Source organism: Globicephala melas, chromosome 12, assembly GCF_963455315.2.
Source record: "Globicephala melas chromosome 12, mGloMel1.2, whole genome shotgun sequence".
In the NCBI taxonomy this organism is placed as follows: Eukaryota; Metazoa; Chordata; class Mammalia; order Artiodactyla; family Delphinidae; genus Globicephala; species Globicephala melas.
Genome location: NC_083325.1, coordinates 12,205,870 through 12,230,886, shown reverse-complemented (window position 1 = coordinate 12,230,886; position 25,017 = coordinate 12,205,870). Strand labels below are relative to the sequence as shown.

The 25,017-nt window shown below is 42.6% G+C and overlaps 1 protein-coding gene across 1 annotated transcript in view; it reads right to left on the bottom strand.

Annotated features, from left to right (window-relative positions):
* TTL (tubulin tyrosine ligase) overlaps positions 1 to 25,017 on the bottom strand; it is a 36,465-nt gene that overhangs the window by 4,950 nt on the left and 6,498 nt on the right. Inside the window, exons 3-6 of the mRNA XM_030837371.3 lie at positions 21,017 to 21,249; positions 11,968 to 12,103; positions 10,695 to 10,964; positions 5,057 to 5,200 (exon numbers count right to left, since the gene is read on the bottom strand). Of these exons, the coding sequence (XP_030693231.1) occupies positions 5,057 to 5,200; positions 10,695 to 10,964; positions 11,968 to 12,103; positions 21,017 to 21,249 (783 nt within the window). The remainder of the gene's footprint in view (positions 1 to 5,056; positions 5,201 to 10,694; positions 10,965 to 11,967; positions 12,104 to 21,016; positions 21,250 to 25,017) is intronic.

The window sequence follows — 25,017 nt, the reverse complement described above, 5'->3', positions numbered from 1 at the left end:
AACCATCAAAATACACCGTGTTTGGTGTTTCGTGATGCTTGTCATTAGCTACCTCGGGAAGGCATTTTCCAAAGGGGATACTGGGGGAGGGGAGGACACAGCTTCAACCTGGTCAACTCATATCTTCGCTATTTCTGGTGTAGGAAGTACCTGACATACAGGCAAGAGTGGGCCTTTGAACATCCTGCTGGTTTTCATACAGCAAGATGAGTAAGTCCTATTTTAACATGTACACGACAATGGAAACTGTGGTTCCTGAACAAAGGCTTCCCGGGACTTCCCTGGTGGCGCAGTGGTTAAGAATCCGCCTGCCAATGCAGGGGACACGGGTTCGAGCCCTGGTCCGGGAGGATCCCACACGCCACGGAGCAACTAAGCCCGTGTGCCACAACTACTGAGCCTGCGCTCTAGAGCCCGCGAGCCACAACTACAGAGCCCGCATGCTACAACTACTGAAGTCCACGCACCTAGAGCCCACGCTCCGCAACAAGAGAAGCCACTGCGATGAGAAGCCTGCGCACCGCAACGAAGACCCAATGCAGCCAAAAATAAAAAAAAAAAAAAAAAAAAAAGACTTCCCTTGGACTACGCCCTCATGTCACCATCTCCATTGACCCTCTCCCCGCTGTTCGTCCTTTTGGAAGCAAGGACCCAAGAACACTCCCCACTCAAAATCATGAACCTAAAAGATAGAATCTGAGGGACATTCCCAGTGGTCCAGTGGTTGGGACTCCACGCTTTCACTGCCGAGGGCCCGGGTTCAATCCCTGGTCAGGGAACTAAGATCCCACAATTTTTGGCTTGGCCAAAAAATAAAAAGATGGAATGTGTTTCTTTTCTATTACAGCAACTGTAACACAGTATGATTCATATAATAATTAACTGGGCAGTGTCTGTCTCCCTCCTCCAGTCGACTCCTTGAGGACGCTCATTTTTACATGTTCCTAAAATCCCCACTGTTTCCCTGGACCCCACTGCTCGCATCAGGACTCTGAACGAAGGGAATCCAACAGACAGTGAGTGGCTGTGTGGGAGCTGGTGAGATGGAGCCCAGAGAAGCCAGTGAACCCTGATGCCCAGGGGTTTATCACCAGAGGCCTCTGTTGGGGCCCAGCATGACCTGATCCTGCAAGGCACCTCAGAGAGCAGGTGAGTTTCCACCAGGTTGGGGGGGTGCTACTGTTGGGGAAAGAGGTCAAAGCCATTACTAGACACTCCAAATGAACTAAGAAGTTGCCGTTTCTCTGCCCTCCCTAGCCTTCAATCCTTACGCGGAACAAAAGAGGCAGATTCACCTTTTCCAATCCAGAGACTGGAGGTCCACCCTTGAGCCAAAGCCCTTAAGACCAATGGTAAATAAAGGGTCCAACGTCTACGGAAAGCGTTCAGTTATGAGGGCCTGCACCAGATTATCTGTATCTTGACCTAGGATAATTTACACTTGGAATCAAAGAGCTACCCTGGAGAAGAAACACTTAGTGAACAGCTCATAAGCTTCAGGAATAAACTGAAGCAGAATCACTTTTGCCCACAAGACAGTGGGGTTATTTTATGACTTTCTTACCTTGTACACTTGAATGCCTGACTGCATTTTAGATTCTGTCCTTGATTCACCATCAAAACATGATGGCATCCTTGTCTTTAAACACTTAAAGCTGCCATTTAAACATTCCCAAAGCTCTTCACAGTACGCACAGAACCTCCCTGCTCCCTGACACCCCATCCTGGCTGATGCGTAAGTTTGGGCCTAATGATAAAGAAATTCTATGCATCGAAGCACCAATGTCATTAGGGAGTATTAGGAAGATAGAAAGATGTCTCTATGTAAATAAAACCTAAGCAATTACTGACTCAGGTGAGTAAGAGTGCGAACCAGTAACACACACTATATCCACCCAACTACTATTTGCAGACTAGGATGTGCGAGGCACGGTGCCAGGTGCTGGGACTCCAAGGAGAACAAGAAAAACAAGGCTACTGCCCTCACGGTGCATACATTCCGTAAAGAAAACAAAAATGGGTTGATTTGACAGCAATTAGTGTAATGAAGTAAACTACCAAGGCTCTGGCTGGAGAAAATCAAAGATAGGACTGTTCAAGACTTGTGGTTGCCAAGGGGAGGGGGGAGGGAGGGATGGATTGGGAGTTTGGGGTGAGCAGATGCAAACCGGTATATACAGAATGCATAAACAACAAGGTCCTACTGTAGAGCACAGGGAACTCTATTCAATATCCTGGGATAAACCATAATGGAAAAGACTATGAAAAAGAATGTCTATATATGTATCACTGAATCACTCTGCTGCACAGCAGAAATGAACACAACACTGTAAATCAACTATACGTCAATAAAATAAATTTTTTAAAAAAGATGGAATTATTCAGGGGAGGCTTCCTGGAGATGCCATCTCGACAGACTAGGAGCAGCCTTGGTAAGACTGGGCTGGGGGGGGTAGAGTAAGAGTAAGCCAAAGGCCCCGCAGCAGGTAAGCGTCATCAGGGAAACGAGGCTCTGGGTGAGGCTGGAGAGGTAGGCGGGGCAGGAGCCCTGCAGGTGGAGGGGAGTCGGGTTTCGGTCCCAGGCGCAGGGGGAAGGCTAGAGAACAGCAGGGCCTGGTTTCTGGCTGCTCAGGGGACAACGGACTCCACTGGGGCAAGAGCACAGACCCAGTTAGCAGGCTCTCTGCAAAAGCAAAGCTGGAGGACGATGTTTGGGAGAGCAAGGGCAGTGGGCGGGGGGAGCAGAGGGCTGGCGAGGCTGGAAGCAGAACTGACCAGGCCCCGATGGACAGAACCTGAGGGTAATGGAAAGGCAGGGGCAGGGTCTCGGTCACCTGGAAAGCGAGGGGCGGCAGCGGGGGGCTGGACATTCAGTGAGATGGGCGACTCTGGCCGGGTGGGGCACCTACTGGACATCCACACACATCCTTGCAGGACGCCGGGAAGACAGGTGCAGATACTGGCCTGCAACTCCGGGCTGCGACATCATTTGCTGGTTTTAAAATCCTGGAGTGCAATATGGGCTTGGCTGGGGACCTGGAAAGAACAGTTTCTGTGCAGCGGCCGGGATGCGAGGCAGCCCGGAGTGGACCAGAGCGTGGATGCGGACTGAGGACAAGGAGACAGCGTGTGCATGTGTGGCTTCTCCAGAAGTGTGGCTGTGGAGGGAGCAGGGAGGGGGTGGTCCCGGGAGCAGGGCGGGGCTTCAGAGGAGGGCTTTTCCTAATTGCTGGGGAAATCTGCTGAGCGCCACAGGCTGGTGGGAACGAGGTAGCCAGGAGGGAGAAAGCAGATGAGGGAGGCATCCTCAACCCGCCCTCTTGCCTGGAGGGAGGGGATCGGGTCCAGAGCACAAGGAAGGGACAAACCTCTGACAGGAAGGACGGGAGAAGATGGACACCCCTGTGGACCTGGGGAAGGGAGGATGTGAAACATTCTGCTCTCCTCCACCCTGGGTCTCCTTAACTTTCCTTTCTCCTTCAGATCTCGGTTCCAAACATCACCTCCCAGGGGGACTTTTTGCTCAATTATATTACCTTCTAACATCTCTTACCCTATGAAAGGGTGTGTCCCAGTTTGTAATCTATATTTGTCTTGTCCTTTGTCTCGCCCAGTCTCCCTCCACTGAGGGCGGGGCCCGGGTCTCTCTGCTCACGACTGTGACCCAGAGCCCAGTCCGGGGCCTGGCGGGTTAGGGGTATCTAACAGGTATTCGTTAGTGGCAGGCAAGGATGAATGAGATGGAATCCCAGCTGCCAGGTCACAGCCACGAAGCAGGTGGCAAATGAGAGAACTGCTTATGTGTTAACACTGCCCCTTGGAGGTGCAGGCCTTTTTCCTACGCCGTCGGAAGATCACACCTCAATTTCTCCAAGACGTGGACGTGGGGAACCGTGAAAGGGTCTTGACACTAATGAATGTGGATCCTCAGAGGAACCAACAGCCTTTGAGGATGAAGTCCAAATGACTCCCTTACACGTAAGGCCTCCCACAGTGGGGCCCCAACTCACCTTTTCACCCTCAACTTTCCTCACCCCCGACACTCATGCCACGCTGCAGCCAGGCTCCTCCCAGGAGGAACAGAAGTTCCCCGAGGGCAGGGTCTGTTCATCTGTGCATCTCCCCTAGAGCCTGGCCCGGAGCAAGGTCCCACTGGATTCTGGGTTCCCGCCCCCTTAGCACACATGACACTCTCCTCTTACACCCCAGCCTCAGCTCCACGATGTCCATGGTACCTTCTCAGACCACTTCCTGCCCAGGGAGCCTCTGAACTGCTTGGTCATCACTTTCTCCCTGACTCACAGGACGCGGCTGACTCATCACCTTGTCACGGGAGAGGGTCGCTGCTGGTATTACCAGCTTTGTTTAGAACTCTCACGGCATCCACCACCCACAGGTGCTAAGTGCTCAACATATACAGGGAGGAAAAGGGATAAGAAATGACTCAGCAAAGCCCCCTGCTGGCCGGGGTCCTCCCAAAGCCCTCCCGTCGCTGGTACATCCTCCTTGACGGCACTCAAAGGGTCAGTGGTTGGACACCCAGGTAACAGGAGCTCACCACCTTGCCAAGACAGACTACTCCCCCTGCAGAACTAAGTTCCCACGCGTTTTAACCCAAATCCTTCTCTTCCAGGGACTCAAGGAGACTAGGACTTTGTGTATTTGCCTCCCACCCCACGTTTTTAATTTAATTTAATTTTTTTTAATTAATTAATTAATTTTTTTTTTTTTTGCAGTACGTGGGCCTCTCACTGCTGTGGCCTCTCCCGTTGCGGAGCACAGGCTCCGGACGCGCAGGCTCAGCGGCCATGACTCACGGGCTTAGTTGCTCCGCGGCATGTGGGATCTTCCTGGACCGGGGCACGAACCCGTGTCCCCTGCACCGGCAGGCGGACTCTCAACCACTGCGCCACCAGGGAAGCCCTTATTTTTAAATGCATTAAAGATCGTGCTAGTCTCCTTTGCTGCACGGACTTCAAACTGCATGAAATGCATTAAACCTCATTTTAGATAAAAGCAAACAAACAGACAAAAACCCAGTGGTGTTCGGGCTTACTGAGCACAAGCAGGGGCGCCGTTGACTTCAATGAGCCAGACCTTCATCTCCTCATCCACCATGAAGTCGAAGCCGAAGAGCTGGAAGCTCTGGTAAGGGAGGTGTCGGGTGCTGATGGCGGGCTCCACGCTCATGAGGCAGCTCCTGCAGGGCAGAGGGGGCGCTCACTGAGGATGGGGTGGTCCAGGGAGAAGGACCACTGGGAGAGAGAGGTGCTTGGATGGTTTTATGTCGAATGTGCTGATGAAAATTAGGCTTTGGCTTAATTCTCTTTTTTAAATGCATTACCAATAGATTATGCAAGATGATGTGAGTTATTTGTTAGAAAACTCTGCCATCACTCTTGTTCTTACAAGTAGTGGCTGCTTTCCCAGCAAGTGCTGAGTCACCGTGGTCCCTACAAACGTGGACTCCTCCAACAGGTGGACTGCTGCCACATATGTTTATAATAAGCAAAACAAACCAAAAAATAATAATAATAATAAGCAAAACACTTCTACGTAGTTTTGCTATATTTAAAGAATGGACCACCATTTAGTGATGAGCAGAATTTGCAAAAAGAATGCTGACTCCGTTCATTTCTTTCACTAGCTCCAGTTCAAGTGTCAAATAGTTGCTTTTAAAGCTTTATATAATGAAACAAGATACTGACATACAGAATAGGATTTAATATTAGGATCAACTACTGTTCGCAAAAATTGGAGGATTTTAGTGACGCAGAAAAGCTGAAAGTGAATCTCAGAGACATAATGGAAAAGTACATGATGCCTGAGGTCAGGCTGCTGAAGCCAGAAGCTCGGACAAGTTTTTTAACCTCTTTAAGCCAAGTGTTGACTTCATTGTCCGTAAAGTTGGGGTAAAAATAATACTTACTCCCAGTGCTGAGATGGTTCAATGACATAATTACATAAGGAACTTGGCATGACTTCTGGTAGCTAGGAAGCATCTAATAAATGTAAGCATATTTTATGAATTTATCATTAATTACGATAATCATGAATCTATTGTTTATGAATAATAAAGAACTGTTATCTAGTACAACCATCCTAGAAAAAACCTAGGCCATTTCTGTTTTATGAAGTTCTCTTCACTGATTTTTCCCTCAACTAGATGTTGGGGCAAAATATTTCTCTTAGTAAATGCAATATATGTTATGATGACTCTAAGATTACCAGAGATAGCTGTCCTTCTACACAGCTGTATATTTAGAAGAAAAAAGATGTGTCCTAAAAAAAAAAAAAAAGAAGAAGAAGAAGGGGAAGAAGAAATAGAAGTGGACTTCGCTGGCGGTCCAGTGGTTAAGACTCCGCACCCCCAATGCAGAGGGCGCGGGTTTGATCCCTGGTTGGGGAACTAAGATCCCACGTGCCGTATGGCCAAAAAGAAAAAAGACGTGTCCTTATAAGTAGCTTTTGGCTTATGACTTTAAAAGAAGAACTGAGGCTTCTGTGAACTTGGCACCAGGGTCTTGCTCCCCTCAACCTCCCTCCACCCCAAGCATCAGTTTCCTCCTTTTTTTCTCGAAGAGGAAAAACTTTCTATAGATGTGTTTAAACCTTTCAAAATCACTTTGGACAGTTAGTCACTTAAGAACCAATTGGAATAAAAATTTCTTTTCCCATTCATCCCTAACCTGCAAGCCACATATCACATTTTTTTTCTATATTTCATCTCTATTCTACGAGAGAATACCCTTAACTTTTGTTTTTATTAAAATGCCCTTTAAAATATAATTTAGAAAAAATTTTTAATTTAATAGGTGCTCATGGAAAAAAAAAAAAAACCAACAACACTGAAGGATAAAAATGGAAAGAAACATTACACTCCAACACTTACAGGAAAAACTGAAAGCAAGAACCAAATCAAAACGAAATATTGTTTTATCTGCTGGGAGTTCAAGTTAATAATTCACTTTAAAGAATGTCTTTTCATCATCAGAGACTTTATATAGTACATCTTTTTTTTCAGCTGGAGTGGGAAGTTTGGGGGAAGCTAGCTGGGGAAAAAAGGAACATGAGAGCCGTGAGGAGCGTTAATAGCACCAATGTAGCAACACTCTCTGAAGTGCAGAACAATGAGGAGGAGGGGGTATATCAAATATCAAATAAATCTTCTGCCTAAAATATGAATTCTTTCTTCAGTATACTTGACTTATCTGGTGTCAGAATTCTAACCACATATAATCCCTGAAGAGATGGAACTCTGAGCCCCGTAATTATTCTGTTAGACTCTGTGTAAGAATACATTAAGGAAAAAGGCTCAGTCATCATGACAGGGTGGTAACGACAGGGCAGATAAACAGACCACGGAACAGAACAGAGATCCCAGGAACAGACCCTCACATAAACGGCCACCTGATTTATAACAAAGGCACACCAAAACGCAGTGGGGAAAGGACAGTCATATGTACTAGTGACCTGGGGTCATAAAGGGTTAAAATGTATGGGGGAATCTAACAGGATATTAACTATACAAATAACAAAAATAATGACTTGTGATTTTAAAATATATGTAGCACTAATGACTACCCATATACTTACAATTCAATACCTTTAAACCCCCTCCTTGGGTCCCTCCCGCTTCCCCTCCAGAGTTAACCACTGTTTTGAATTTTGTGTTTATCATTACTTTGTTTCTCTCTAGATTTTTACCACATGTGTACATTCCTCCAAATAATGTATTACTTAGTTTTGCTTGTTTTTCAATTTATATGAACAGGACCAATTTGTAATTTTTTGCTTGACATTATATTTGTGTAACTCCAGTGAAAAAAATCCTTCAGGAATAAGGTAAACTAAAGACATTCTCAGATGACGGAAAATTAAGAGGACTTATCACCAGCAGAACTGCTCTAGAAGAAATGCTGAAGTCTGAAGGGAAATGAAACTTGGAACTTGAGGACTGAAGGAAGAGCAAAGGAAACTGCAAATATCTGGGTAAATGTAAAAGCATAGTTTTCTCCCTTTATATTTAAAGTGCGTTGCTTGTAGAGAGCATATAGTTTGGTCTTTTTTTATTTTTTAATCCAACCTGACAATCTATCATATATTAAGTATTATATAATAAACCCTGGAGTAACCACTAAAACAAACAAACAAACAAAAATACAAAGAGATACAGCCAAATACTCAGTGGAAAAATTAAAATGGAACGCTAAAAAAGTTCAAATAATTTAAAAGAAGGCAGGAAACAGGGAAATGAAAAACAAACAAACAGAAAAGAAGGGACAGACAATGAATAATACAATGGTAGACATAAATCCCATCAAGTCAGTAATTACTTTAAATTTAAATGGTATAAACACAACAATTAAAAAACAGATGATGATGAATTGGGCAACTGGGATTGACATGTATATACTGATGTGTATAAAATTGATGACTAATAAGAACCTGCTGTATAAAAAAATAAATAAAATTAAATTAAAAAAAACAGAGATGATATATTGGATTAAAAACAAAAGAAAACAAAATCCAATGATGTGATGTCTACCAAAAGCCCATTTTAAATATAGAATAGAATAGAGAAGAAGGGTAGAGGGATGGAAAGAGACATACCATTAATCAAAAGAAAGCTGGAGTGGCTGTATTAATATCAGACAAAATAGACTTCAAAATAAGAAATATTACCAGAGATAAAGACAGAAACTACATAATGATAAAGAGGTCAATTGCCCTCAAAGAGATAACAATTCTAAATGCATATGCACCTGACAACAGATCTTCACAATGTACGAAGCAAAAACCTAATAAAACTAAAAGGAGGGACTTCCCTGGTGGCACAGTGGTTCAAAATCCACCTGCCAATGAAGGGGACATGGGTTTGAGCCCTGGTCCAGGAAGATCCCACGTGCTGTGGAGCAACTAAGCCCGTGCACCACAACTACTGAGCCTGAGTGCCACAACTACCGAAGCCCGTGCACCTAGAGCCTGTGCTCCACGACAAGAGAAACCACTGCAACGAGAAGCCCACACACTGCAACGAAGAGCAGCCCCCACTCACCACTCCAGAAAGCCCACGTGCAGCAGAGCAGACCCAATGCAGCCAAAAAATAAATAAATAAATTTATTTAAAAAAGAAAAAAACAACTAAAAGGAGACACAGATAAATCCATAATTATACTTGGAGACGTCAATAGTTTACCTTTCAATAATGTACAGGACAAGTAGAACAGAAAATGATCGAGGATGCGAAAGACTTGAACAACGCTACCAACCACCTTTGCCTAAAGCACATTTATAGAACACTCTGCCCAGCTATAGCAGAATAAACATTATTTTTAGTGCATGTGGAACATTCACTAAGATGGACCATATTCTGGGCCATGAAACAAACTTTAACAAATTTTAAAGATGTAAAACCATACAAAGTATTTTCTTTGACCATAATGAAATTAAAATTCCTGGAAAATCCCCAAATATCTGGCGATTAAGCAAAAATTTCTAAATAACACCAGTCAAAGATGAAGTCACAAGGGAAACTAGAAAATATTTTAATAAAATGAAAACAGTCTTCCCTGGTGGCGCGGTGGTTAAGAATCCACCTGCCAATGCAGAGGACATGGGCTCCAGCCCTGGTCTGGGAAGATCTCACATGCCGCAGAGCAACTAAGCCCGCGCACCCCAACTACTGAGCCTGCGCTCTTGAGCCTGAGAGCCACAACTACTGAGCCTGCGCACCTAGAGTCTGTGCTCCACAACAAGAGAAGCCACCACAATGAGAAGCCCGCTCACCGCAACAGAGTAGCCCCCAAAAATACAAAAAAAAAAAAAAAAAAAAAAAAAAGGGCTCCCCTGGTGGCGCAGTGGTTGAGAGTCCGCCTGCCGATGCAGGGGACACGGGTTCGTGCGCCGGTCCGGGAAGATCCCACATGCCGCAGAGCGGCTGGGCCCACGAGCCATGGCCTCTGAGCCTGTGCTCCGCAATGGGAGAGGCCGCAATAGTGAGAAGCCCAAATACTACAAACAAAACAAAACAAAACAAAACAAACAAACAAACAAAAAAGAGTAGCCCCCACTCGCCACAACTAGAGAAAGCCCATGTGTAGCAACAAAGACCCAAAGCAGCCAAAAATAAACAAAAATTTTTAAAAATAAAAATAAAATGAAAACAAAAACACGACATAGCAAAATCTGTGGGATGCAGCGAACGAGTACTTATAAGAAAACTGATGGCCTTAAATGCTTATATTTTATAAAAAAATAAATCTCTCCAATCAATGATCTAACCTTGCACTTTAAGGAAACTAGAAAAAGAAAAGCAAATCAAACCTCCCAAAAGCGGAAGGATGAAAATAATTAAGAACAGAAATCAAAGAAACTGAAAACAGAAACAACAAAGAAAATCTATAAAGCCAAAAGCTGACTTTTACAAGAGATGAATAAAACTGATAAGCCTCTAACCAATCTGTCCAAGTGAAAGACAGAAGATATAAACTACCAACATGAGGTAATTACCAACGTAAGGATTAAAAATAAGTGACAGCATTACAGATCCTATAGATATTAAAAGGATAATAAAGGGATATAACAAATAATTTTTGTTCTTAGACAATGTAAATGGAATCATTCCTTGAAAGGCACAAACTCCCAAAGCTCCTTTAAGACACATTTAACCGAAAGAGATAGGAATAAGTTACCTTATTATATGTTTGATTTGTAGTAAGATACTACTTTCCAGGGTGATGTTCAAAGCACTTGTTAGGTACCGATTGAACTCCTCAAAGAACATTTCGTTCCCTTCTTCATACTTCCCATAGTTCTTTGAGTACTCCTTTTGAATGCAGTGATTAGTCAAATGGCAAGTCTTATCTTGGAAATTATCCACATGATACGGTTCTGAAGCAGTCCGAAGTACACCCTCTCTATAGAGGTAGATATTATATTGATGATCCACCAAGACCCAGCTTCTGCAAGTCAATAAAATATTCAAGTTACCCAAAGTTTCTGCATATTATATAGATCATCCCCACACCTTGATTTCTCTGGGAGGAAACAGAGGAAGGAGGTATGTTCTAAAATTATACGAGGCATGCCGTAACAACATTGTAAAGCAACTATACTCCAGAAAAAATTAATAAAAAATATATATACAAGGCAAGTCATGCCAGTTAGCCAAGATAGTGGATTACCACCATAAGGAGGCAAAGAAAACATTTCACCGTAACTGACAAGGAGACTTTGATCCATTCAAAAGATACAGCATTTCGAAGAGATCTGAGTGGCTTGGTTTTTACAGTTAATCTATGAAACCTCCAGTTGCCATGTTTGCTCTTTTAGTTATCTTAAGAAGACTTTCTGCTGAAGCTGATCTGACAGCACTGGTGTTCGAGAAGCAGCAAGTCAACGTGAAGGCACCTAAGTGACAAAGAGTCCTGGATGGGGAGAGGACAGCAAGGTTCAGGGCGAGCTGGGGCAGGGCTTTCAGCTTTTGAAAGCACCACGCAACCTCCTTCTCCTTGCAGGCCCTTTGCTCGCAAAGGTAAAGTCCAAACCCCTGAGGTGTGTTCATGAAAACCTTAAAAAGTGGGACACGGATAATAAAGTGAGGACGTGCTCTTTGGCAGGATCACCTGATCTGCTGTGACCGTATTAGGTGTTCTATGCATATCTCTCTGCCGCTTTCATAAAGCAAGCCCCACACACTGATATCCTTTCTTTGGATCCACAAGTCATCTTCATTAAAGAGAATACTTAAAAAAAAGAAAATTCATCATCTTAAAAACATTTTCTAGAAAGACAAGAGAAAGAGTGAAAGAAAAACAGAAGCTCGGTCCTGTTCAGCTGCACTCAACTTGGGGAACATTAAACGAAGTCCAATACTTCCCTATAATCCATGTCACCCTCCACATCACACACCACTGCATTTTTTCCAGATTTGTAAAACAAAAACTCCAGACGTGGAAGCATTACCGGATGTCAAACTTGCGATGGCCTGGCTCCAGAAGCAGGGGGCGCTCAAGGTATTTCTGGATTACGTGCACCTGGCCCTGGTTGTCTATGAAATCCAGCAGCTCCGCAGCGTCCGAGGAGATGAGGATGCCTTCACCTAACAGGGCAAAAGCAAACCATAATCAGTCCAGTTCACTCCAAGAGGAAAAGCTCTCTGCAAAGCCAGAAAGGAAATTCTGACAGCACGTAAAAACCGACAGGCGGCTGTTACTGGCCGACTCGCTTTTCATTCTCCATCCTTTCCCTCCTTCCATCTCTCTCACTCTCCCCTCTCCCCACAAAAGCACCAAGGGTTATCCAACCCTCTCTCCATGTAGGATTGTAAACACTGTCATGGCAGGCTCCATGAAATTTCATTTTTATGGATATTCAAAGGGTCTAAGCACCATAAATAAAGGCCGCTCTACTTTTGGTCACTGGCTACCACAGTAAAGGCCGTATGCTGCTTATGACCAATAAACCGACTGGAAACACTATATCTAGTAGAAACATCAGGTGGTTAGGGCAGAAAGACAAATGTACAAGAACATTCCTGCAGCGCTGTATTAGAAAAAACTGGATACATTTAAAGTGTCCCTCAACCTAGAGATTGTCATACTGAGTGAAGGAAGTCAGACTTACTTCAGAGAAAGAGAAATATCATATGATATCGCTTGCATGTGGAATCTAAAAAAATGGTACAAATGAACTTATTTACAAAAGAGAAATAGAGTCACAGATGTAGAAAACAATCTTATGGTTACCAGGGGTGAAAGGGCGGGGAGAGGGATACATTGGGAGATTGGGATTGACATATACACAGTGCTATATATAAAATAGATAATAACGACCTATTGTAGAGCGCAGGGAACTCTGCTCAATACTCTGTAATGCCCTATGTGGGAAAAGAATCTAAAAAAAGAGCGGATATATGTATATGTATAACTGACTCACTTTGCTGTACACCTGCAACTAACTCAACATTGCAAAGCAACTCTACTCCAATAGAAAGTGTCCATCAATATTAGATAAATGATGCATCAGCTCTGAGATATTGTTTATATCCTACAAAATTCACCCTTGTAAAGTGTAAAATTCAATGGTGTTTAGCATATTCAAGAGGTTTGCAACCATCACTACAATCTAATTTTAGGACATTTTCTTCACCTCCCCCCAAACCCCACACCCACCAAGCAGTTACTCCCCATTCCTTCCTCACACTAGCTCCTGAGGACTACTAACCTACTTTCTGTCTCTATGGGTTTGCCTATTCTAGATGCTTCATATAAATGGAAACACACAATATGGGGCCCTTTCTGGTCTGGCTTCTTTCATTAACACAGCGTTTTAAGCTTCACCCATGTTATAGCATGTGTCAATATGCCATTCCACCTTCCTATGACTAAATATTCCACTGTATGGATAGATCACATTTTGTTCAATCAATTGATGGACATTTGGGTTGTTTCCACTGTTGTTTGGCTCTTTTTTTTAAATTTTATATTAGAGTATAGTTGATCTACAATGTTGTGTTAGTTTCAGGTATACAGCAAAGTTATTCAGTTATACATATACATATATCTTTGGCTCATGAATAATGCTGCTATGAAGATGTGTACTGCAGTTTTCATGTGGAAAACATATGTTTTCAACATAGGAAAACATATGACATGTTTTCAACTCTTTTGGAAATACACCTAGGAGTGGAATTGTTGGTCATATGGTAACTGTTTAACTTTTTAAGGAACTACCAAACTGTTTTCCAAAATAGTTTGGTAATAGCTGTACCGTTTTACATTCCCATAAGCAAAGGGCGGCAAGAGCTCCATTTCTTCACATCCTTGCCAACACATGTTGTATTCTGCCTTAACTATAGCCATCCTAGTGGCTGTGAGGGAGGTGGTATGTTGTTATGGTTTTGATTTGCATTTCTCTAATGACTTGGAATGTTGAGCATGTTTTCACATGCTTATTGGCTATTTATGTCATTTGTTTGTTTTGAGAAAGGTCTATTTAGATTCTTTGCTCATTTCTTAATGGCTTATTTGTCTTTATTACTGAGTTATAAGAGGTCTTTATATATCCTGGATACAGGTACCTTATATGATTTGCAAATATCTTCTCCAATTCTGAACAGTTCCATTATTGCACAGAATTCTCATATTGCCCTTTCAAAGCCACGAGTACCTCCCCCCACCCCACTCCCCGACCCCTGGTAGCCGCTAATCCGTTTTCCATTTCTACAATTTTGTCATTTCAAAAATGTTACATAAATAGAATTATAAAATACGTGATCCCTGGAAGTTGTTTTCTTCACTGATACTCCCCTGGAAGTTCCTCCAAGGGGTTGTATTTATTAACGGTTCATTCTCTTTTATTACTGGGTAGTATTCTATGGGATCAATTCACCCCACTTTGCTTAATCATTCACTTGCTGAAGGACAGTTGAGCTGTTCCCATTTTGGGCTATTACAAATAGAGCTGCTATGAACAACCATGTACAAGTTTTTTGTGAAGGTAAGTTTTCATTTCTCTGGACAAATGCCCACACGTGTGGAGTTGCTGGGTCATGTAATTTCAGGTTTAGTTTTATAAGAACTTGCCAGACTGTTTTCCAGAGTGGCTCTACCAATTTAAATCCCCACTAGCACTGGGAGGGTGATCTAGTTTCTCCTGACCCTTGCCAGCATTTGCTGTTGTTACCGTTTCCTATTTTAGCCATTTTAGGAGTGCAGTGATAGCTCATTGTGGTTTTAATCTGCATTTCCCTAATGGTTAATGATATTGAAAATCTTTTCATTTACTTATTTTTCATCTGTAGAACCTTTTCAATGGAATATGTTTTCATTGTCTTTTGCCCATTTTCTAATTGGATCCCCCCTTTTTTAACTGTTGAGTTTTGAATATTGTTTGTATAGTCTACATATGAGTCCTCTGTCAGATATAAGGCTTGGAAGTATTTTCTCCCAGTCTGTAGCTTGTCTTTTCATCCTCGTGGTTGGGTCCTTTACAGAACAAAAGTTTTTCATTTTGATGAGGTTCAACTGATCAGTTTTTACTATTATGGATTATACTTTCAGTATCAAGTTTAAGAATTCTTTGCCTAGCTTTATCTCTTATTTTTTTCTGAAAAATAACTTTATATTTTACAGTTAAGCCCACAATCCATTTTGAGTTCGGTTTTGTATAAGGGGTGAGGTTTATGTTGAGGTTCATTTTCTTGGTCTGTGGCTATCCACCTGCTCCACCAACATTTGTTGAAAATTATATCCTTCCTCTATTGAATTGCTTTTGCACCTCTGTCAAAAATCAGATGGTCATAAATGTGTGGGTACATCTCTGTCCCACTGATTCATATTTCTATCCCCTCCACGAATACCACAGTGTACTGATTATTGTAGCTCTACAATACAGTTTGGGATCAGGGACAGTGTTTCCTCCCACTTTTCTTCTTCAATATTGTGTAAGCTATTCTAGGGCCTGTGCCTTTCCATATGAATTTTAGTAGAAGCTTTATGTTTACACAAGAACCTTGCTGAGGTCTTGACACCAATCACCTAAAGCCTACAGAGCAATTTGGGGTGAAGTGACATCTTTACTGTGTTGAATCTTGCAATCCATGAACATGATATGTCTACCTGTTTATTTAGGTCCTCCTTGACTTCTTTCATAGTTGTTTTGTAATTTTGAGCAGATAGGCCCTGTACGTGTTTTGGTAAGTTTATACCTAAGCATCTCATTTTCTTTAGGGTGACTGTAACTGGTATTGTATTTTTAACTTTGGCTTCCACATGTTCATTGTTAGTATGAAATGAAAAAGATATGAAATGAGTTCACTGTGATTGAACCTGTCTTTGCCCATATGTAAAAGAAACTAATATGAAAAAATAAAAATAATTATGTTAGGAACTGGGTAAGGCTACGGGTAACTTTTCCATTTCCTTTTAATGTTAGGTTTTCTTTAATGATAATACTTTTTAAAAGGAAATGAAACTGGGTCATTTGTAGAGATGTGGATGGACCTAGAGTCTGTCATACAGAGTGAAGTCAGAAAGAGAAAAACAAATATCGTATATTAACGCGTATATGTGGAATCTAGAAAAATGGTACAGATGAACCTATTTGCAGGGAAGGAATAGAAACGCAGACGTAGAGAACAGACATGTGGACCCAGAGGGGAAGGGGAGGGTGGAATGAATTGGGAGCTTAGGGTTGACATATACACACTACCATGTGTAAAATAGATAGTGGCAACCTGCTGTATAGCACAGGGAGCTCAGCTTGGTGCTCTGTGATGACCTAGATGGGTAGAATGGGGTGGGGGGGAGGAAGGAGGTCCAAGAAGGAGGGGATATATGTACACATATAGCTGATTCACTTCATTGTACAGCAGAAACTAACACTGTAAAGCAATTATACTCCTATTAAAAAAAAAGTTATAGGGCTTCCCTAGTGGCGCAGTGGTTAAGAATCTGCCTGCCAATGCAGGGGACATGGGTTCGAGCCCTGGTCTGGGAAGATCCCACATGCCATGGAGCAACTAAGCCTGTGCGCCACAACTACTGAGCCTGCGCCCTAGAGCCCATGAGCCACAATTGCTGAGCCCACACGCCTAGAGCCCGTGCTCTGCAATGGGAGAAGGCACTACAATGAGAAGCCCGTGCACTGCAACAAAGAGTAGGCCCCACTCGCTGCAACTAGAGAAAGCCTGTGCACAGCAACGAAGACCCAATGCAGCCAAAAATAATAAATAAATAAATTTATTTTTAAAAAGTACCTGTCTCCTTACTTTCTTCCCATTATTTTTCCATCTACTAGCATTAGAGATATTAATTTTCAATAAGAAATAGTCCGTAAGGAAATTGCATAAAGAAAATAAGGTTGGAGCATACAAGATGGGATGTGGCCAGATTGCGGAGAACAAGGCATAAATAGGTGACAGAGGTAGAAATGCAATTGATTTTTGTGTGTTGATCTCATATCCTGCGACCTTGCTGGACTCACTTTTTAGTTCTAGGACCTCCCACCTACACTTTTTTTTTTTTATATTTATTTATTTACTTGGCTGCGTCAGGTCTTAGTTGTGGCAATGCGGGATCTTCATTGAGACGCGCAGGATCTTTTAGTTGCAGCGTGCAGGATCTTTAGTTGCGGCACGTGGACTCTTAGTTGTGGCATGCGGGATCTAGTTCCCTGAACAGGGATCAAACTGGAGCCCCCTTGCATTGGGAGTGCGGAGTCTTAGCCACTGGACCACCAGGGAAGTCACCCCCCTACACTTTAGATTCACAGCTCATCTCTACTTGGGTCTCATGCTTTCAGTAAAAATTTTTTTTTTTTTTTGCGGTATGCGGGCCTCTCACTGTTGTGGCCTCTCCCGTTGCGGAGCACAGGCTCCGGGCGCGCAGGCTCAGCGGCCATGGCTCACAGGCCCAGCCGCTCCGCGGCACGTGGGATCCTCCCGGACCGGGGCACGAACCCGTGTCCCCTGCATCGGCAGGCGGACTCTCAACCACTGCGCCACCAGGGAAGCCCTCCAATATATTTTTAATTGAAGTATAGTTGAATTACAATGTTGTGTTAATTTCTGCTGTACGGCAAATTAATTTAACGATTCATCTTTCCTAAAAGCCAGCCCCGTTTTCAACTACCCCATTTCTATCACTCCCTCCACCACCTGGTTAGCCTCTTAAACAAGAAGCAGCAAATCAACTTGGGAAACATCCCTTCCGCTCTTTTTGGATGAACATAATTCATTCTGTTTCATTTCCCTTGAGAACCGCACTCAGATTCCCTGGTTCCTCTTCATTCTCACTTGCCAGTTCTTCAGATCAGACTTCAGTCTCTCCCGCTCCACAGCACCTTGCACACTCTTTTTAGAATCATCATCCGAAAACAGCATTTTCCTACGAGTGCCCTGAAACTACCCATCATCTTATTTCCTAACATAATGCTTTTCATTTTTTCATATTACCTTCCTTTATGTAATATGGCAAAGATAGGTTCAATCACAGCAGACTCACCTCATACTCTTTTTTCACTTCATACAGTCAGTATTTTCACTGTATCTGCATTAACTTCCCAATGCTAGTGGCCAAGGAAATATCCCATTGTGTGGATGTAAAAAATGACACGTTTACTGACTGCTGGACAACGGGGCTGTTCCTAAATACAATTTTGCTATTACAGGTAACACAATGGTAAAGGTCTTTGCTGTAGATCACCCTTGTTACTTTTTAACTATCTCCCCGGAGTAAATTTTCAGGAATGAGATGAGTGAGCCGAAAGCAAAGGAACTCTGACCCTTGCTCTGTGTGATCCTATTGCTGCTTCAAAGGGCTGTGTATCGCCACTGGGAGGGAGCAGTTCACAACAAACTCAGCAACACAACCACTGAAGGGTTCTGTTTTCTTACTTTGTAGATGTAAAATGATACGTAAAATCCACATTGATTTTGTAAGTTTTGTACAGCAGCGTAGCATGTTTCCATGTGTTTCTTAACTGTTTCTTATACCGTTCGTTTCTATCCTCACTAACTATACCTGGAGGATATCTGTTTATATCCTCACTAAGTTATGAAGCTGGGGTTCTTCTAGGAGCTTCAAGGTCGCAGTCACAGTGGTTTTTCGGGTTCTTTGTTTCCATCTCAGCATTTAGCTAATCTGGAAATAAATGCATCATTAGCCTTCTTTCTGACTAGACTATGGGTCCCTGAGGGCAAGAGAACCATGTCCGTCTCATTTATCTCTTCATCTCCCTCCAAACGTTCATTACTTCTCTTATTCATTCATCCATCCATTCACTCGTTCGCTCAATACATATATTGAACCTTTGCAGCACGCCAGGTGCTGTCCTGGCCCCAGAGGCAGTGCTGAGGACAGATGTGACATGGTCTGATTGTGCTCTAACAGGATCTCTGTCTGCTGTATTTTGTGTAGACTCTGCAGAATGGCCAAGAACAGAACAGGGAGCAATGCTCCAGGTGACATGTGAAGGTGACTCAGATCCAAGACGGGGGTGGAGGTGGTGAACAGTGGCTTGATCTGGATATAGGGTGAAGTTAAGCCAACTACACCCAGCATGTAGTAGGCACTAAATATTTGTTTAACAAGAATAAAAGTCATTCATTCAGCCTAAACAAAACAAATCCACACCACTTATCTCCTCAACTCCCAAAGCAAAACGTCCTGTTTGGCATTTTATTCTCTCTTTATGACCTCCCTCTGCTGCTGAGAATCACTCTATATCTTGGGTTGGTGAGGGTCCAGGGACCACCTAGGTGGGATCACTGCCACGACTTGACAGATCCTTCTACCCAGGGCCCTGCCCCACTCATGGTTCCGGCACCAGTCAAGTCCATGACACAAGGACACACGATAGCCTCATAATGGCCATCCTGATTCCAGCCCCGATCCAAAGGAGGAATCTGGAATACTGTGGATGACTATTTCCTCTTTCAATTCCCCCACTTACTAGTAGAACAAAGCTAGGGGACTCTCCTGGAGAAGAAGTCCCAGGAGGGGAGGGAGAAGTAGGTGAGGTACCTGGCTTGTGGCAAGAGTCCAACTCTCCCACTTTCAGGAGATTCCAGGTGATGCCCTCCTGTCTCACGGTTGGTGGAAAAGAAGGTGAGATCCACTGGACCGGGGACAGAAATGAGTACCAATGGCCAGATGGTCTTCCAAGGCAATGAAAGAAGAAGTAAGTTCAAAATGGAGTGGGTTTTAAGAGAGCATATGATGGTAGTTGCAGAGATGGACCGTGTCTATGTGATCATTACATTGGCAGCTGCCTACATTTTAAGCCTGAGTTAGTATGACGTACCTTATGCCTTCCCTGCATTCACTCAACATACCTCTATTAAGTGCCTATGGGGAGGGTACAGAGATGAACAAGACAGAACGTCTGTGTTTATATGGAGTGTGCAGGATTATGGGGGAGATGAACAGATAAACTAATATGTAATAGAGTGCTGGGAAGAGGTTAGTGCAAGGATGGAAAATAAAGCAGGAGAAAGGATAGAAAGCAATGGGCACAGAGGTTATTTTAGATCAGAAAAGCCTCTCTAAAAAAAAAAGAAAGAAAAGAAAAAAGAAAAGCCTCTCTGACAAGGCAACATCTGAGCTGAGAAATGAAAAATAGTCCATGAAAGCTCATTCCAGGTACAGAGATGAATTTAGAGTATTTCAGGGATGCTAGGCAGGTGTTATGGCTACAGTACAGGGAGCAAGGCCAAGAATAAGAGATGAGATCAGAGACACAGGCAAATATCAAGTGACGGAGACTTCCAGCAGGACTCGAGTTTATTCTAGTTGCCTTGGGAAGCCAGCTGGTAAGTCTTGAGTGGGGAGTAACATGATCACGTTTCTGTTTTTGAAACATCACTCTGTCCAAGAGCAGGAGAGCTGCTGTGAGCAGGTGCTGCAGTTACCCAGAATAGAGAGAAAAGGAGCTTTGGTTTAAGTGAGAGCAGTGGGAATGGCAAGAAAAAGTCCATTGCAGACTTTATTTTGAAGGTACAGTTAGCAAGACCTACTGATGCATTAGGTATAGATTGTAAAGCCAAAGAGGACTCCTGGGTTTGGGGATTGAGAGGCTGGGTGAGAAGTGGAATCATATACTCCATGGGAAGATGGAGAGAGGAGTAGGCTGGGGCGGGTGAAGTTGGGAAGGAAATAAAGAGTTCTATATCAGACATGTTATGCTGAAAATGCCTGCTGTTGGATGTGGAGCTTAAAGGGGAAGACCTCAGCTCGAGTTTATTCTATTTTAGAGATGCTTCTATTTTTTTATTTTATTTTACTTTATTTCACTTTTTTATAAAATTTTATTTTATTCTATTTTAGTTGATTTGGAGATACACGTTTCTAAGTCACCAGCACGCAGATATTTTAAACTATGTAATGAAACGAGGTCTCCACCCCCGAGGATTCAGATTAGAATAGCCACACATCTAAAGACATCGTTTGAATCTAACAAAACACAATGGGAACCTACAGGGAAGGGAGAAGGGGCAACAGTGCCGACTCACCTTTGGCTCCGGCTGATGACTTTGCAATCCAAACGTTGCCCTCTCCATCTTCTTTCTTTCTATTATAAGAAGCCAGGAAAAATTCTCTCTCATCTGTCCTTGAGCTCTGGATTGGCGGGTGGATTCCGTTCTGAGCCGGAGCAACTGGGGTCTTGAGGTTAGTTGGATAAATCACATAGGACTCGGGGAACCATGTGCAGGACTCAGCCAGTTCTGGGCTGGTCTTGACGAGCCTGGCAGATGACAGAGGGTCAGTCTCCCTTCTGAGTACCCTCCGTCCCTCTATTCAGAACAGCCAGTGCTTTGCCCCAGAGCTCTTGAAGGAAGCCGGGCACGACCAGGGCTAGGTCTCCTTTTTATCCCACTCACGGGGCACACCTCCAAGGCACCACGGGGCAGCTCACAGCTGTTACCCGCGACCTTATAGGCATGCTCCGGTGAATTCAAAAGGGGCTTAAAGTCCAGAACTTCAGCTCCTTTTACAATGCATCTCTAAGGAAACTTAGCTTGAAGTAATCCTGAAACAACATCTTTTCACCGAACATGCTGTAGCTGAGCTAGACCCACCCGAAAAAATCAAAGTGGAGAACTGAGGAAACCATTTGGATTACTAGCAAAAAATACCACCTTGGCCCAACTCTGGAGAGAAAAGGCTAACACTCAGGAATCGGAATTATCTAAAGACATTTTCGTTCTTCATTTCTTGCCTTTAGCTCAGCCTGGCTTCGGTGACAGAATAAAGGAAGAATCTTTCTAATGGAACCTGGGACTCCAGTGGTCATAACTAAACACACCTCCTGCCCCCCCTAAAAAAAAACCCCCATAATATAATGGAATATAAAGAAAGGCCCTGGGCAGGCACTTAGTAAACACAAAGGCTTCACACTGTATCTCCTCTCCAATCAGACCCCTGGGGGGAGGCACTAGCATCACGTTTCACAGATGAGGCACTGGGTCACAGAGAAGTGAATTTCCCAAGATCACAAAGGTAGTAAGAAACAAGCAGGATATAAGCCCTGAATCACTCCCATGTCCTAATTCCAAACCTATCCTTGGGAATTCCCTGGTGGCCCAGTGGTTAGGACTCGGGGCTCTCACTGCCGAGGGCCCAGGTTCAATCCCTGGTTGGGGAACTAAGATCCCTCAAACCGCGAGGTGCAGCCAAAAAAAAAAAAAAAAAGAAAGAAAATAGAAGGAAAAAAAGCTACCCTTGCTCCCCAGGAATCAGAGGAGGGAGAAACCTGCCCAAAGACATTCACAGGCCTCCCCTGAGCTGCACTCCCTCTTCTATCTAGAGCAGAACTGTTAAAGCCTGGGGTATGATTCATCACCAAAACCCAGTCTCTGAGCCAATGGCAGAAATAATGAAAATAAACTTTAAACTGAGATTTTTAAATAAAGCTATTTTTACGTTAGAGGCAATGGAATTTAACTTAAAGAACTCAAAGGAACAAAAAAAATCAATACATTTCTAACTCACTGACCATTCAGCTCTATCTGCATTGTCCAATACGGCAGCCACTAGCCACGTGGAGTTTCCAAGGGCTTCCGAGCACTTGAAAAGTGGCCAATGCGACTCGGAAACTGAATTTTCCGTTTGTTTGGTTTTCATTTAAAAGCGGAAGCACTGTAAAATATGTTTCCACCAAGTACAACATTACTGTTTCGGTAGATGATGTTTTCACTTTAACTACCATGTGACCTCAGATGTTGTTGTTAGAGGGTGGCGTGCATGTCAGGCGCGTGTGCTACTTCTGGAATTAGACATAAATGCATCACTGTTCTACTGGGGGACAACAGATGGATTCAGCTCATGTGAATTTTTTTCCAGGCACTGATGAAACATTATAATGTGTTTATTATGCACACAGCCAAGTTACAGAGATTGCTAGGTAAATCATAATTGGTAAATAATGTATAATTAGTCTTCTAGTTAAAAAAATGAGTATGGACAAACTTTTAAGTTTAAAACAAAGGCATTCTACTGACACGGAATTGAGTGGGGATGCAGAAGCTGGAACTATGACCAGACAATAAAGAAAAAAATAAGCACTAGAAGAAGACGTGTCACAAATTTCCTAACAAACGGCAATTACAATGTGCTGTGGCAGGAAAAATGAAGTTTGTTGTGTAAGGAGACATTTTCAGCAAATACATAATGAATTTGATAGGTGTTTTCCTCTCAATAGTCTAAAGAGAAGCAATGGAATTAGCGGCTGAAATCAGAATTAAAAACTCAACAAAAAAACTTTCAACATATTTTTCTTAGGATCTGAGCTTGTAACTTTGGTCAGCTCTAAAGTGGCTTGGATTCTTACATACACACGCAAAACGAACATCCTTTTAGATGGAAATGTGGTAATAGAAATTATTTTGAGGAAAAGACTAAAAAGATATTTTATAAAAAGTGAACAATCTTTAGTTAAGCCATCAATAATTGCCCATAGAGTACAAAGCATTTCTAACAATATTAAAGATTGATTCAAAACCGGAAAATTTTGAAATATTTTTCCTTAGCTTTAGATGAGTTGAGTGACATAAGAGATGCTGCCCAATTAATACTTTGTATGTTTTGCCTCAAAAGATTTCCAAATATAGGAAAAAATTATTGTCAAATTGCAGCCTAAAATGTAAACTCGTGGTGAGGATATTTCCTAATCTTTTACATTTGTCCAAGAAGAATTTCATCTACAAGTGAAAAGTCAGCTTCTATCATGACAGACATTACTTCAGCTAGGTTGGGTTAAAATCTGGATTTACTGGGATTTTAATAGACTGACGTTTGCTTTATTGCTTTATTTTGTTGTACCATACGTATTGGAAACATCTGCTTCATTGCATGATACATTTTTTTTTTTTTTTTTTTCGGTACGCGGGCCTCTCACTGTTGTGGCCTCTCCCGTTGCGGAGCACAGGCTCCAGACGCGCAGGCTCAGCAGCCATGACTCACAGGCCTAGCTGCTCCGCAGCGTGGGATCTTCCCAGACCGGGGCACAAACCCGTGTCCCCTGCATCGGCAGGCGGACTCTCAACCACTGCGCCATTGGGGAAGCCCGCATGATACATACTGAGAACGTTTGCACTCAGTATGGATACAGTTGTTGAAATGGTTCAGTATATGCTTGCAAATGCTACAATGGTTTGCAGGTATAGAACCATGAAAGAAACACAAGATGATGAATTTAATGATTCTGTGTTCTTTGCCAATGCTCACTGACTGAGAGATGGAAGAGTTTTACAAGGTTTCCCCGTACTGTAAACTCCAGTTTCTTAAAATAAGAGGAATGCTTGTCAAATCGTTCTTTTCATGCAACTATTATCTCATTCAATAATCAAAGATAAAAAATGCAGTGTGGTTTACATTTTTTCACCTATAACCACGCTGCATATGAACAAGCTAAATTTCAAGCTCCAAGGAAGTTGGAAAAAAAGATCTTACTTGTGATGTAGACCAACAGGTGTGAGAATTTGTGTTCCAACTTCATAATATAAGTCAATAATAATGATTTTACACAGTTTTATGACTCAGTATGCATAAGATTTTCCTTGTAACAGAAAACATTATGCAAACTGGCTGCAAAAACTAAAGAAAAATTTGAAGAACACTTTGTTGATAATGATAAATTTAGAGTTTCTTTTCAATGTATTCAATACCTCCTCTGAATTCAATATTCATAATACTGAGTTGACACATGAGTTGGTGAATTTACTTAACTTGGACATAGTTTTAAAAACGATATGCTTTTGCTTCAAAGTCAAGTCAATTCTTCTCATGTTATGAACCTGCTTTGTCAATGTACATGTGACTATTAAAGGAAAATTATATTCTGGTATTTAATACAGTTATTGAAAAACTTTTACGTTTGTCAGAATGACTTGTGTATGTAAATTTACCTTTTCAACCACACATTTTTATGAAATCTAAACATAGGACTTCCAATGAAAATTTAATATCTGAGCTTAGTTGTGCTATAAATGTAAAATATACACACCAGAAAAAA